This window comes from Colossoma macropomum, unplaced genomic scaffold (genome assembly GCF_904425465.1).
Source record: "Colossoma macropomum unplaced genomic scaffold, Colossoma_macropomum, whole genome shotgun sequence".
Classification (NCBI taxonomy): Eukaryota; Metazoa; Chordata; class Actinopteri; order Characiformes; family Serrasalmidae; genus Colossoma; species Colossoma macropomum.
Genome location: NW_023496020.1, coordinates 868,943 through 883,242, shown reverse-complemented (window position 1 = coordinate 883,242; position 14,300 = coordinate 868,943). Strand labels below are relative to the sequence as shown.

The window sequence follows — 14,300 nt, the reverse complement described above, 5'->3', positions numbered from 1 at the left end:
GCAGCTAGAGGCCTCAACCACCAGAGGGCTCCACCAGCAGGAATAATAATGAAAGCACATGAAGAACATGCTCACGCAGAAGATTTGTTCTTTTAGGCTATACATAGATTTGAGTTTTTGATTTACACGGCATCTGACATCTACTTTACAACTTGCATTAGTAGCCAATGTATATTTTACTCAACCTAACCTTAAACACTACTGCTAGCCTTATACTAATATTGCAAACAACATAGGGGCACTAACAAAAATTGGCATTTTTACAGCAGTGGTAATAAAACAAATAAAATAAAGTCAAACAAAACCCTGCTATGTAAGTGCCAAGTTAGTGGTGGTGTAGCTTAAAAAACTGGAGCTCTGTATGTTAAAGTTTCACAATTACCAATGAAAAGATTAGGGGTGTCTCAATAAACATAATAACATTGATTTCTTCTGATATGTGGGTATGCAATTTGTATATATATTTGATTCACAGCACACACCCGCATATCAGAAAAAACGATGTTTTCTGTTATGCTTACATACATTTTTTTAATACTCTGAAGAAAATGTTGCATATGGAATATTTAGATAAATAGATGAATAAACATACTGCATTAAAATAAAAAGTAAAACTAGTCAGAAAACAATACATGCATACACACCTTCCTGTGAGACCATTTCCTGTGTGAGGGTGTCGGTGAAGTTCAGGTCGTCGTCAGGCTGTTCTTCGGTTCCTGCCGGCTGATCCACACACAGCTTCGCCTTCTTCACCTCACGCTCCTTCAGGATCACCTACACAAAATAATTAACTCCATGATTATCACTGTCAGACTGTAAATATTACACACACTGCAGATTCATACTGGATTAAAAATGCCTAGTTGCTAATCACGTGAATTGTATAACCAGGTCAAATTAATTGAGCTGCATCAGGACTTAGAAGCTTATAGGCAGAAGGTTAATTAGAGCAGGGTCATGTGACTCCAATGTGTTTTGAACATGTTGCGGTTCTCTAAAGGTGGCACTGTTGTTTACCTTCTTAAGTGCTGTGGGTCTTTTCACTTTGGGAACTTCTCTCTCTTTACCCCTCTTTATTCGAGGTGGGGTGGAGTCCAGCATGTTGTGGGGGGGTGTGTATGGAGTCTTTATCACACCTTTACTGACCGCATCCTTACTGTGGAACACTGAGGTCGTCCCCACTGAAAACACACGCACCTTATTGTAGTTACTCATTTTTCTTTACAATTACCATCATCAACATCACCATTACTAGAGGTAGTATGTTATATTCTTATTAAATACATTGATTATATAGCATTTAGAACCAAAATTCAACATAAAACGTAATGAAACCAAATAAAACTAATCATAAAATGTGAAAAAGTGTATGCGTATGTATATACACATATAAAACAAATAGTACTTAGAACCATGAACACTCAAAGAACCCTCTGCATGATTAAAGGGTTCTTTGCATCATGAAAGGGTTCTTCAGATTAATGGAAAATGTGCATGAATGTGCTATAGATGGTTCTATATAGAACCTTCAGGAGAAGGGTTCTATATAGCATCCAAAAGCGTTCTTCTAACGTTACAAGCTCGACATCATAACAACAGAAGAACCCTTTTGGGGTGCTAAATAGAACCATTTTCAAAAAGGTTCTATATAGAACCATCTACAGCACATTCTCCATCAATGTGAAGAACCCTTTCATGATGCAAAGAACCCTTTAATCATGCAGAGTGTTCTTTGAGTGTTCAAGGTTCTATATAGAACCATTTTCTTTCTTCTTAAAAACCCTTAACTCTGCATTTGTAAAGCACTTTGAATGACAGCAGTGTATGAAAGGTGCTCTATAAATAAACTTGCCTTGAAGAACCATCTGTTTAAGAGTGTATATATGTAACACTGTAATCTAATATAAACATCTGTCACTGTTCATGAGTAATAAACGCTGTGGAGGGCCTGTGTGTATGTAAATGAGTGTGTGTGTCTATGTAAATGAGTGTGTACCTGTGTATGATAATGGCTTAGTGTTGTTAAGCTGTCGAGCCTTCATAGCCTGCTGCTGTTTCTCTAGAGCCGCCAGCATGTCTCCCAGATCCAGCTGCACTGGGGTCCGGCTCTTCTTTCCCGCGGCTTTCGTCAGGGCCTCCTAAACACACACACGCACACAAAAACCATCACCTTCACTGGTGTGGGATTTCTCTGCTTTGCAGCCACAAGTAAATAGTTGATTTCATTTGAAACCTTGAACAGACCCAAAATAAAGATCTGTTTCCATTTAAACAGCAGTGACTTCTGTTATGACTATAAGAACAGACAAAACGAGCTGCTGGTTGATTTATCCACTGTTCTCTCATAAGCACTGTCCAGTGTACTCTGCTAAATTTACTGATATTGCTGCACCAGTGACGTGTTTTGCTTGTAAACTATACTTTAGACTCTCTGCCCCTTAGTGATAAGCACATTTACGGCATGAGAGCAACAATAAATAACAGTTTATCAAGAGATCAGTGGGACTTGCTACTTAAAAAATGTATTTCAACAAGAGGACTTCGTAGAGCTCAAGCATGCCGCAGCCGGGCTTCAGCTTGGAACTAGAGACAGTTCATAGTGTCAAATAAGGAAGAGCCGTTAAAACAGAGGTGGGCAATACTGCAAAAATATATTGTGATACTTCAAAAAATTTTCACCATATACGATTCTCAATATTTATTTTTTCAGACATCTGATCAGTTGGAACACAGAAAAAAATAACCTATATTTTAAAAAAATACTATCAAAATCTTTAAATACAATGATTTTTATTCTATATTCGGCAGTTAAACAAACTAATTTTGCTCTCTTTATAATGAAACATGCAGTTGGTCAGTGTCTACAAGTACTGATGATATACACAATATGTTCAGGAAAGCATACTGTATTGTATTGTGACATAATTTATCATGGTCATCTTGCCCACCCATATGTAATTTGTGCTGTTAATCATTTATCATGTTAATGTGTTATTAACTTGATACCTTTGACGCCACTAATATGAACATGACTTCAAAAACTGATTCAAATAATTCAAAACTGATTCAAACTGAGAGTATCCAGTGTGATATCATATGTGTATGCATATTTGAATTCTGAAGAATCAAAATGAATGAATGCATCATTTCACTCTCAGAAAGCGGGTTCATGCGAGTGAGTGTACCTGTAGTTTTTTCTGCTCCATGCTGATTTCGGAGTACTCCTGTGCCGTAGCCAGAGCTGCTGCGAGGGCTTTTTTGCGTTGGCTTTTGGCTCGTTTGGGCACTGAGGTGGTGATGGGGATCGGCGTCTGGACGATGTTGATTGGGGAATTCTCCGGAAGGTTATCCAACTGTGCACAAAGCACACACAAACATCATTTACAGATAATTCAGTAGAATTATTCAGACATAAGCACATAAGCTCCAGCTGAATTGTACCAGAGGTTTGGGCAGTTTGAGCTGGACTTGTTCCGGTTTGTTCCGCTGCACTGCGCCCCCTGTGGCCAGGTCAGGAAACTCCTCCTCGTCCTACACAGCAAATCAACCACAATTTGACATTATATGAATGTAATATCTACAAACATGAAGAAATGTACAGACATCAAGAATGGCTGCTACTGCTAATGTACTTCAGTCCGTGTTAGGGATGCTCATTTCAACCTTTTCTCCTGACTGATAGCCGACACTCGTTAACTGACCATTAACGCTCAAGCTTTAAATGTGCTATTTAGAATGTATGAGTGTGTTAGACGGTTAATGTGTGCAGATCACAGGTGATGTAAGTTGTATTGCACTCTCTGTGTGAGTGATAGGAGTACCTGGAAGTAGAGGGGTTCAGGTGTGTGATCGTTATTGGAGGTGCTGGGTGTGTTCGTGATGCTGGGGGTGCTGGGGGTGTGTGTGGTGGGCTGAACGCTCTGCTGGACTCTTCGCTGACCACCCACTGGCCCTCGCTCCGTTACTCCCCCAACGCGGCCACCAAAACCCATCGGGAACTCCTGTTCAGAGAAACAGGGAGAAAACATACTCTTAGATTTGCTGTTTTAACAAAACACAGCATCTCTCAGGAGAAGGAAAACACATTCAACCTTGAATATTAGTTAAAAGGTTAAAGGAGACCTGTTATTATCATTTTCGCTGTTCATAATTTTATTTTTGGTCCTCTAGAACAGATTTACAGCTTAAATGTTCCAGAAACACATTATTTTCCTCATACAGTTCACCCCCATTCACCCTTTGTCTGAAACGCTTTGTGACTTTGCAGAACATTACATGCACAAAAAGCTACTAAAGAAAAGGGAAAAACCGGAAAAAGCATGACAGGTCCCCTTTAACAGATTTAGCCGTCCCTATAAGCCTGCATGATGTGGGTACCTGTCAGTAGCTGAACGTAACCTGTGAATTACCTGTGGGTAGCTCCTCTGGTCAGGTATTTTGTTTCTGTGGAAGGGCGAGGCTCTGTCTGACCATGGCTTCTGACCAGCCTGGGACGCTGCATTCACCCAGCTAACTGCTACATACACACACACACACACACACACACACACACACACACACACACACACGCACACACACAGTATTACTTAAAAGACAATTTTACATGTACATCAGCTCCATAAGATTCAGATACCCAAATAAAACAGGCAGAGAGAGAAAGAAACAGAAAAAGAGAAAAATACATAGTCACTGTCAAAAATATGTATCTCCAAAATGCTCTAAATTTTTAATGTAAGTGAATGTAAAGAAGTTTTTTTCTAAGTCACTTTGGAGCATTTATATTGGTCCATTCATCATGAGAAGTTCACACAATTCAAAGTGCAGCTATTATGTTTGTTGTGTCCTCACTTCACTTTTTTTCACCCCAGAATTCCAGCTACCCTAGTTTAGAAACTTCATGGTCCAATGAATATGGCCCGAATTACTTAAAAAGATATTTTTACATTAACATCTATTATCAGTTAAAGATGTTTTTTCCTTCTCCTGAAAAAATACCATTTTGGAGATACGAGGTTTTGTTCCAATAGTGGCTGTGTTTACATGGAAACATTTTCGCTAATCTGAAATCATTATATTTAGTCAAGATAAAAAAGATAACATATAGATTAAGACTGAGGTGTTTGTATCTCACTCTACTCAACAATCGGATGACAATCTTAGTTTACATGCACACTACAAGTAATCAGACCCAAAATTATATGCATGAGAAGAGAGTCACTTAGTGCAACATGTGTGTCAGAGTGAGATGAGCAGCAGCGAGTCCTCAGAGTTTTCAACAGCTTGTACCATTCAGGCTTTCAGCTTTGTAATCCGCCATTTTGAGAAACTTCCATCCGGGTTTAATTTGCTCTATAGTTTGTGTGGTTCATAATATCATAATATCGCTGTTCATAATATCTTTTAAATGTAACCTGTATGCGACATTAGTCTGAACAAATCAGCTCATTAACTGACCCACATGCACAAAAGAACAGAGCTTCACGTTACTTCACATGGCGCACTCATCCAGAGGTAAACAATCACAACCGCCAACGAACGCCAGTCGCTCCTGGAGGGTTCAGCTTCATCTTTACCAGCATCACAGGAGCGATCATGAAGCTCCATTGACTGACAGCTGGGCTCACGACCCAGAATGTGTTCTAGTTCGCCGTAAAAAGGGCTCGGTCACTTGGTCCATGTCCTCAGAGTCTTTAAACTGCTTTCACACTTTTAACTGTTCTTTGACGCTGAAGCCTCATTCTCTTATGGCCTCGTTCGGCCCTGTCTTTCGAAATCTTTTCGAACACAGAGGGATGAGTCTCTTCTAATTTTTTGTACAGAAACATCTGCCCAAGTGTTTATAAGGTCTCAATAGCACAAAACTATGACGAACGTGGAGTTGGATTGACGTAAAAGTCGCATGAATTCCAATCTGGCTGTTCAGACTCAGCTGCGTTGCTGCATATCGGATATGTATTTCAGTACCACATGTGAAAGCATCTCAAATCGGAAATGAAAATGTCAGATTTAATGTGTTTTTTGCTGTTCACACTGACACACTGACCACACATCTATGTCACATATGATGCAAAAGATCAGATTTGGACCACTTTTACCTGCTGTGTGAACACAGCCAGATACACGGCTATTATTCTTCTATGCAACAGATTATTTATAGGATTACCCACCTCATTCAGTGAGAAAGTAACTGTATTCGAAATGGCCTTAATTGGACTAGACTATTCCGACTGAGGTGAACACGTGGACGTATTCTATTCCAAATGAGCTATTAGTCATATTATCAATGGATTATCAGGCTGCATGTAAACATGTACTGAGAGAAACAGAGAAAACTGACTGTACTTACCAGTCATTACTCCCGCCTCCACACCCTGCAGAGACATATTTACACAGTGAGATCATTCATTAATAACTATGGCACCAAATATGGACCAACTACACCAAACTTTACCACAAATAAATTCCAGTGTGATTTTAAGGGCATTACAATCTCCCACAATGCATTCTGTAATTTCTACTGAACATCATAAATCACTACATCAGCTGAATGTGTATCAAACATGTATCTGATGCCTCTCTGTAGAAACAGGTTCTCTTAAAAACGAAGACCCTGATGCTGCTCATCATACAGCACAGACACTGACTGCTAACCTGAGGAAACTGCAGTCACGGAGAATTAAATGTGCAGTTAGTTTTATTCTCGTCTGCTGCACTTTTCTAAACATTTTGCTCATTTCTACAGTTACGAATAACACCAACCTCAGCCTAATTAAACTGAAACTAATGAAATTAATGCTGGTTGGTTTCAGGGCTGAAAAATTAATCATATTTATAGAAATCACAATTTGAAAGAGCGCAATTCTCAAATTGTAAGAGTTTCAATTGTTATTTATAGTCTACATTTTTAACAAAGTGGACCAGTGGTTTTAAGAGGGCAAATTTCACCTGATAACATGGAGCTTATAAGCTGTCTGTAGATGAGTTAGACCAATCAGACACATCCATGTGCTGTGACATCAAAACCACAACTACCCGGCAATTAAAATCACAGTCGCTATACTGGTCAGAAATGTTAGTTTATGCTGGTGAATACTGACGCAGGCTGATGATGAGAAAGTGTCCAAATTCATTTATTGATTTTAATGCTATTCTATACTAAATAGTTCGCCTTTATCATGGTTTGTAAAATCATGTTATCAAGTAATTTAAAACGTTATAAAAAAGTTTTGATAGCGTGTTGATGTTATGTGTGTATCAGTGTGTTGGTGTGTGTTGTTACGTACCAGTGTGTTGGTGTGCTGGTTGCTGCGGTTTGCTGCCCCCTGGTGGTTGTGTTTGGGACTGCAGTAACCACTGTCACTGTCTATATCAGCCTCGCTGGCCCCTTGCTCGCTGGACGATTCGGCCGGCTGGGAAACGCGCCTGCGCCGGGGTTTACCCCTCCACTGCAGCCCACCGTCTGAAGCACACCTGCTGCTGCTGCTGCTGCCGCCACACGCTTCCCCAGGGAAATCTAGACACACACACACACACATAATCACACTTCATGGAAATATTCCACCTTCTCAAGAGATCTGAGCTGTTTATGAAGTTACATTAGCTTTCTCCCATGTGGAAAATATAACCCACGTTTACACACACAAACATCATAACTGTGTTGACCAAATGCAGTGGTGGCTGGTATAAATGGGCTAGCAGAGAAAATATCAAAATAATTTTAAAAATTGTGATCAATATCGTTTTATTTGCTGTAAACTAGTAACTAGAAGCTGATTGTTCTGGACTTATTTGTTTGGAATTATTCTGTTTATCAGCTCTTATGTTTCTTGTTTTTCATTTGTTCTCTTCACAAAAAAAGTTTTTTTGTGTGTTATAATGAGTAATTCTCATGGTAAAGTTATACTGCTGTTATATGGTTAAACAGTAAATGACTGCAGAGCTTTTGCCCCAGATCGCAAGCTTGAATCCCAGTGGTGCCACAACCAAAAAAGGTGCTAATTAGGAGTGTAACGATTGTCTAAATCCACAGTTCGATTTCTTATCTTGTTTTTTTCTGGTTTGCTTAGTTTTTGTGGGGGTAGGGTGCAAATAAGAAAAAACATGTAAAATGTCTGGGTTTTATTATATTTGGAACACTAAAGAGAAGAACACTAAATAGAATAAATAATGACATAGTATATGTGTGTGTTATAGTGTTAACTGTGAAACGAAAAATGAGTTTTGTTACATTAGTAATGTAATGAGAGCTCAAAAAGCTGCGGTGACAGCAGGTTGGGGGGTATGTATGAGGCGCGGACGTTTGTATCTCGGTTTCTGTCTCGGTTTCAGAATTGTTACACCCCTAGTGCTAATTATCAGCGACATTACTGGCTGATATTATCAGCCAAATGATATATCAGTCAGACCCTGACTGACAGGCGTAATTGTTTTAGCCCCCTTGTCCAATATTCTGTCCAGTGGTCAATGATTAAACGTAATTAATTGCACTCAAACGCTCACTCACAAGCAGGGAGAAGCGTTAAAACTACTCAGACTCAAAATCAACATTTTAAACGGTGGTTACTTCATGACTGGCAGTGACCTCCAACACTACACGTCATGCTAAAGCAGGGAAACTATGTGCTTTTCACACCTGTAATTCAACATTCCACACACACACACACACACACACACCCTTTTATTATGCTTTGAGTGTTCTCTCTACACAGAACCTTTTTCTTTACGAAAGAACCCTTGAAGGATCATAATTTTTAAGAGTGTAGGCTATGCAGGACCAAATGAGTGAACCAGTCTGCTGCAGCACCACCCTGAGGCAGAGCAGTGCTGCAGCTCTAGTTAGTTCAGAACACCAATGACAGAAGCTGACTGCGGGTGAAGCAGATAAACAATGACAGCAGAATGTCAAGTTTATATTCAAGGACCCCCTAGAATTCTGATTTTGAGACATTCAGGCAGTCCAAGTAGTTCATTAGGAAATCCTCAGGACCCCCTATTTTTCACACCTTGTTTTAAAGCTATTCATCTGGCCAGTATGTGTTTATTTCCTCAGAAAAAAACACTAATACTCGATTAAATGCAAATAACATAGATACAGTAAACAGGGATTTACGTGTGTTAATGTGTTTGATTAACCTTTTCCTGCTGTCTCCTCAAGGAAGTCCAGTATTAACTGTAATCATCTAATACCTGCTTTATCTAATCAATACTTCATTTTGTTATATTAGGTGCTGCTGATGGAACTTCAAATTAGCTTACAAGATATCAAATACATTTTTCAAAATGTACTTTTTTATTGTTTTTGCATTTATTTGCATTTCTTTTAATGGTATATGGTGATTTATAAGCAAAATCATTTTATCGCCAAGATAATATACATAAAAACAGTAGTGTAAAAGCGTCAAGGAAGCAGCAATATTGTTTAACAATATTTATCTGTGTATTAAGTGTGTTTTTGCCACAAAAAACATTAAAAAAACTTAAAATAAATACAAATAAACATAAGCCCAGTATTTAGCAGTCTGAATGTGTTGTTTTCAGTAAAGTTATGAACATGCAGGTTAGAAGAAGACAGGTTTGATCTCTGACTTCTTGCTGCTCTTCAACCATCACGTGGATCTGTTCAGTTCCATCAGCAGCAGCTGATTTAATTGAATAAAGTATTGATTAGATAAAGCAGGTACTGGATTGTTACATGTTTATTGGTGTTTACTAACAAATAGATGTTGATCAGCCTTATAGATCATTCTCTCAAATCAGAAAAAACCCAAATACTGTTATATGTTATTAATTCCTAATATCCTCAGTAATTCCTCTCAGTAAAAGGAGCACACTTTGTTTAGATGAGGATTCTGACTTTCTAAAAATGGTCAACACCCACAAACAGGAGAGGAAAAAAAGGTGTGCTTGGCTGTATCTGCTGTGGATTAGCGTGTAGCGGCCACTTCCTGGAGAGTGTGACATCATCCTACTCATCATGACTCAGTCAGCAGAGACGTCACCTGACTGACCATAAACCCTCAACATAACCAACCATAAACCCACAAACCACAACAACAAACACCCAGAAACACCCAGTCTGAGCCCATTTCATCACAAAAACTCTGGTTTAACGTCCTCGATCTGTATAATCTGATTCACTGTTAAACCCGGAGTTCTGACTCACTCCTGCAGCTACGAGGAAAAGATTCCTGATAAAAACTCTGTCCAATAAAACTGAGGCACTGATAGCATCTGAGTGTTTCAATATCCTCCTCTTCGGTTCGAGTTAATCTGGGTTTTTCTGTTTTTGTCTAATTTACGTGTTTTACTTCATAACCCTCCCATCGTTCTTCTTAAACTGCATCCGAAATAAAAGTCTAACAACAGGCCAAAGAACCAGAGTGGAACTCAGGGTGTGTTTATGTTTAAGGTTAAGTTTAATTCTCGTGTGTTATCAATAACAGCTGATAAAACGTCACACTGTAATTACGCTCTGAATTACAGCCGGTGATTGAGGAACGGCCTGCGAAAGAACAGCTACGATACTATGTAACCTGGTTAAAGATAAGGTTTATAGAAACAGCCTTTAATTAGAACCACATGCGGCATGACTCAGAAGAGGATTAGATCATGAAGAGAGATTGGTGTGTGTACAAATGTCAGGTATCTGTAACTGTTTGTATTGTACTGGCTGAAATAAAACACAGTTTCCGCTTACGCAAGGCTATCTTTTTTCATCAAGGTGTCTGCAGGAATCCTCAAGTTAAAATAAATACCCTTCAATACTTTATGTGTCACTTTAGTTATAATTAAAGAGCCCATATGCTACATTTTTCACTTTATTCTTGCACCCTGAGCTCCACTTACAACCTCTGTGGGGTTTTAAACACCAAAAACAGTCAGAATTCATTTGTACGTGACCACTTTCCAACCTCTCTTTATCCCTTACAGTAAAACAGGCTGCTATTACTGTGCCTTTAATTCTTATGTATATGAGCTCTGTTCTGATAGGCTGCTCTGTATTGTGCCTCACTCTAAAAGCAGTCAGGGGCTGAAACACTCCTTATAACTTCAGTGTTAATGGGTGGAGCTGAATTGCTGCAGGCTGAACAGGCGGGCATATGTAAATGACCTGACTATACATGGACTGGGGAGGGAATGACACACACTGATACTTGAACAACGTTCACATACTACACCAATCTCTTTCATTTAAAAAATAAACTTTTTTATTAGCTTGATACTTAAGGCTTTTAATTTGTCATTTCAGACAAATTAAGGCTTTCTAAGGACATTTTGCCAATTATTATAAGGTCAGAAGTACACAGTGTAGTTTTCTTGATTTTAAAAATTGCACTCAAAGTTGAAGTGATGTAAAATACCACATTTTGGTTATTAAAAGTGCAGCACTAACTGTTAATACAAAAATTTATTTTGGAGAAAGATACTAACAGCTAACATTAGTCCACCGGCTTGCAGTTATCTTGTTGATCTAATGTATCACAAAGCAAGTCTAGCCTATAAATATTGCCCTACATGATAGCATCAAAAGTACGTGCTGATACCATACCGGTCTGCTGCGCGGCATCCACCAGCAGCACCGTCCGCGGTCTCCCATCAGGCCCTGCGGCGCCCACCTCCTTCTGCACCGCAACGCTACGCATTACAGGCCGCTTCGCTCTGATTGGCTGAGCCATCTGCTGCAGTAAACAAAGAGCAAAAAGGACGTCACATGGCTGAAAACTGCAGAAGAAGCCTGAACTTCGTTTATAATATTCCACGTTTATAGATAACAGTGAGTCATACAGCATCAGAAACCACATAATTAAGGCCATTATGCTTTGAGACACAAAGCTGAGATTTCCCTTCGTATTTGGCACCTTCTTGAATTTTCCCTTCCACCTTAAATGGTGCAGCAGTTACATTCTGGCGCCTCTAACCGCAAAGTCCTTAAAGGAAAGTCTGTTCATTCAGCCATCTTTGCAACAGAATTGAAATCACTGATAAAATATGACAAAAACCCTCATATATAGTTTGTAGCATTTGGCTCAGATATGCACAAAAAAGTGATTTTCGGGTTGCTACTGCGCCTGCACAGATCTCCACAACAAGAAGGAGGCATTCCCTGCTAGCAGCATAACCAGAAAGCTGATTGGCTCTTTTTACTGAAGGCGTGACTTTCTCACAAACAGACGCCATGTTGAGCGTTACGAGCTTTCCCATTCATATTTCAACCACTGACCGTCTCCTCTTCCTTTATATCATCTCTGGTAACTGTCGCCCCATTTAAGGTGGATCAGAAAATTAAAATAAGAAGCTGCCAAACAGAAGACAACGGAAGCGAGTGTGTGATGTCGACATGCAGTTAGTACCGTGCTGACTGTTGGGGCAAACACTTCCATTACCCGTCAGCTACATTAGCCTCATAGCTCCAGTGCTAAAGCTAAAGTAGCAAACTTCAGACACCAAACATGTCTTGACTGATCAATATAGTTTAGGTAAAGGGGACAACTGGGGGCCTTTTTTGTAACTGAAATCATTGCTTTATGACTGTCACACACTGGAGTATAATTCAAGAATGTAAGATGTGCAAAATCACTGACCAATCAGTATGGTTATGATGACTGGTTAATATACAATTATATTATATATTTTATACAAATTAATATTAATAATAAAGATAATAACAAGCAATGTCATTTCTTAGCTGTAGGCTATCGTTGGCAAGCAACATAACAATAAACATAACTTCGATAATAAACATAACTTTTACACACTGTCCAGTGCGTGTGGTGTGTATTCGTACCTTGGGCAATACGGGGGCTCGCCCCATGCCCCTCCCTCTCTGAGCGGCCATTCCAAAGGGCTGGGTTTGTGGGGGGGGTCTCTCACAGCCATCTGTTACGGGGTTGACCACGCTGGGCTGCAGGGGTCCGGCGTATGGGCTGGGGAAGGGCTGATAGAAGCCCATGACGGGGGGACAGGGAGCCGGCATAATCTGGTAGTAAGTGTAGTCGTTAGAGACGGGGGGCTGCGGGGAGGACAGGATGGGGTACGCCAGGTAAGGACCACCGGGGGCAGTACCAGGCTGCTGCCAGCGCAGATCCCCATTATATACCGGCAACTGCCTACTGAGAGAGAGAGAGAGAGAGAGAGAGAGAGAGAGAGAGAGAGAGGGAGAGAGAGAACAGAGAGAGAGAGAGAGAACAGAGAGAATGACAATTCAGATTTGTTACTGAGTTTAGGGGAAAAATATCAATGTTTATGAAAAGAAAAGAGTTGTAATCTGATTATATACAAATGCGTATATGGGCGTTAATGTAGTGAAGGAAACTCCTCTGGCTGTGAATGAGCTCAGGCTGAGTTCTTACTGCTCTGCTGAACTCTGAACTGTTTCTCTGCCCTGAATTACAATCACACACAATCCAGATCTGATAAGTCTCGCCTCATTAAGGTGAAGAATCCTCTGAGAGCTATATCAGAGTCTGGGACTAGATTCACAAAAGCTTTCTTAAGAAAAAACTTGCAAAAGTTCTTAAGACAAACAATAAGAAATTCATAAGAATGTTCTTAAATGCGATTCTCAAAAAAAAACATTGTTGTTGAATATTCCTTAAGATTTTTTAAAGAAAATCTTCAATGTTTTCTTATGTTGGCTACGTTGCATTTACCACGTACTATAAACAACACAAGATTCATTCTGAATTTGTATTAACTGTTTAATCACTCAGAGGAGCAAAATTTTTTAAGAAAGATTAAAACATTTTATTAAACAAGATCTAGAGATGATGGAGGAAGAAACAGACAATTGGAAAATACGATAATTGTGGGGTGACGGACAAGGATGAGGAGCAGCAGAGGCAGCATCCGAGATAAATTTATATGCTGACCCCATCACTTCTTACAGCCTGAGACGAATGTTAGGCTTTCACAATGTTTGGAAAACATTTAAGAACATAATATTTTCAACACTTGTTTTTAGAATTATTCTTAAGAAAACAGTTAAGAATAGAAAATAAGAGAATTCTTAAGAATTTATTTGATGAATAACAACTTTTTTCTTAAGAATAAAGTTAAGAATAAACACACATTTAAGAAGATTTTCTTTCTTAAGACACTTTCGTGAATCCACGTACTGATTGTATCATTCTTGCTGGATGAGTGTGTGTGCTATGACTGTGTCTGCGTTTTTACGACACTATTAGCCCCCGAGACCCAACAAATTCGACATAAAAAAGAAAACAAGACAGAAATCTATACAAAAACATCGTCAGTCTTAAGTCCACTTTCACTCACTATACTGTTCTTTCAGTCAGCGAGGG

General features: G+C 39.3%; 1 protein-coding gene across 2 annotated transcripts in view; it reads right to left on the bottom strand.

Moving 5' to 3' along the window:
- Positions 1-14,300, bottom strand: part of secisbp2l (SECIS binding protein 2-like) — a 33,085-nt gene that overhangs the window by 6,463 nt on the left and 12,322 nt on the right. The window contains exons 3-13 of one of the 2 annotated variants that reach the window (XM_036564570.1): positions 12,785-13,109; positions 11,549-11,678; positions 7,284-7,513; positions 6,347-6,371; positions 4,410-4,516; positions 3,822-4,001; positions 3,442-3,531; positions 3,186-3,353; positions 1,997-2,138; positions 1,018-1,181; positions 645-774 (exon numbers count right to left, since the gene is read on the bottom strand). In XM_036564570.1, coding sequence (XP_036420463.1) covers positions 645-774; positions 1,018-1,181; positions 1,997-2,138; positions 3,186-3,353; positions 3,442-3,531; positions 3,822-4,001; positions 4,410-4,516; positions 6,347-6,371; positions 7,284-7,513; positions 11,549-11,678; positions 12,785-13,109 — 1,691 coding nt within the window. The remainder of the gene's footprint in view (positions 1-644; positions 775-1,017; positions 1,182-1,996; positions 2,139-3,185; positions 3,354-3,441; positions 3,532-3,821; positions 4,002-4,409; positions 4,517-6,346; positions 6,372-7,283; positions 7,514-11,548; positions 11,679-12,784; positions 13,110-14,300) is intronic. The other variant, XM_036564571.1, reaches the window with a different exon arrangement.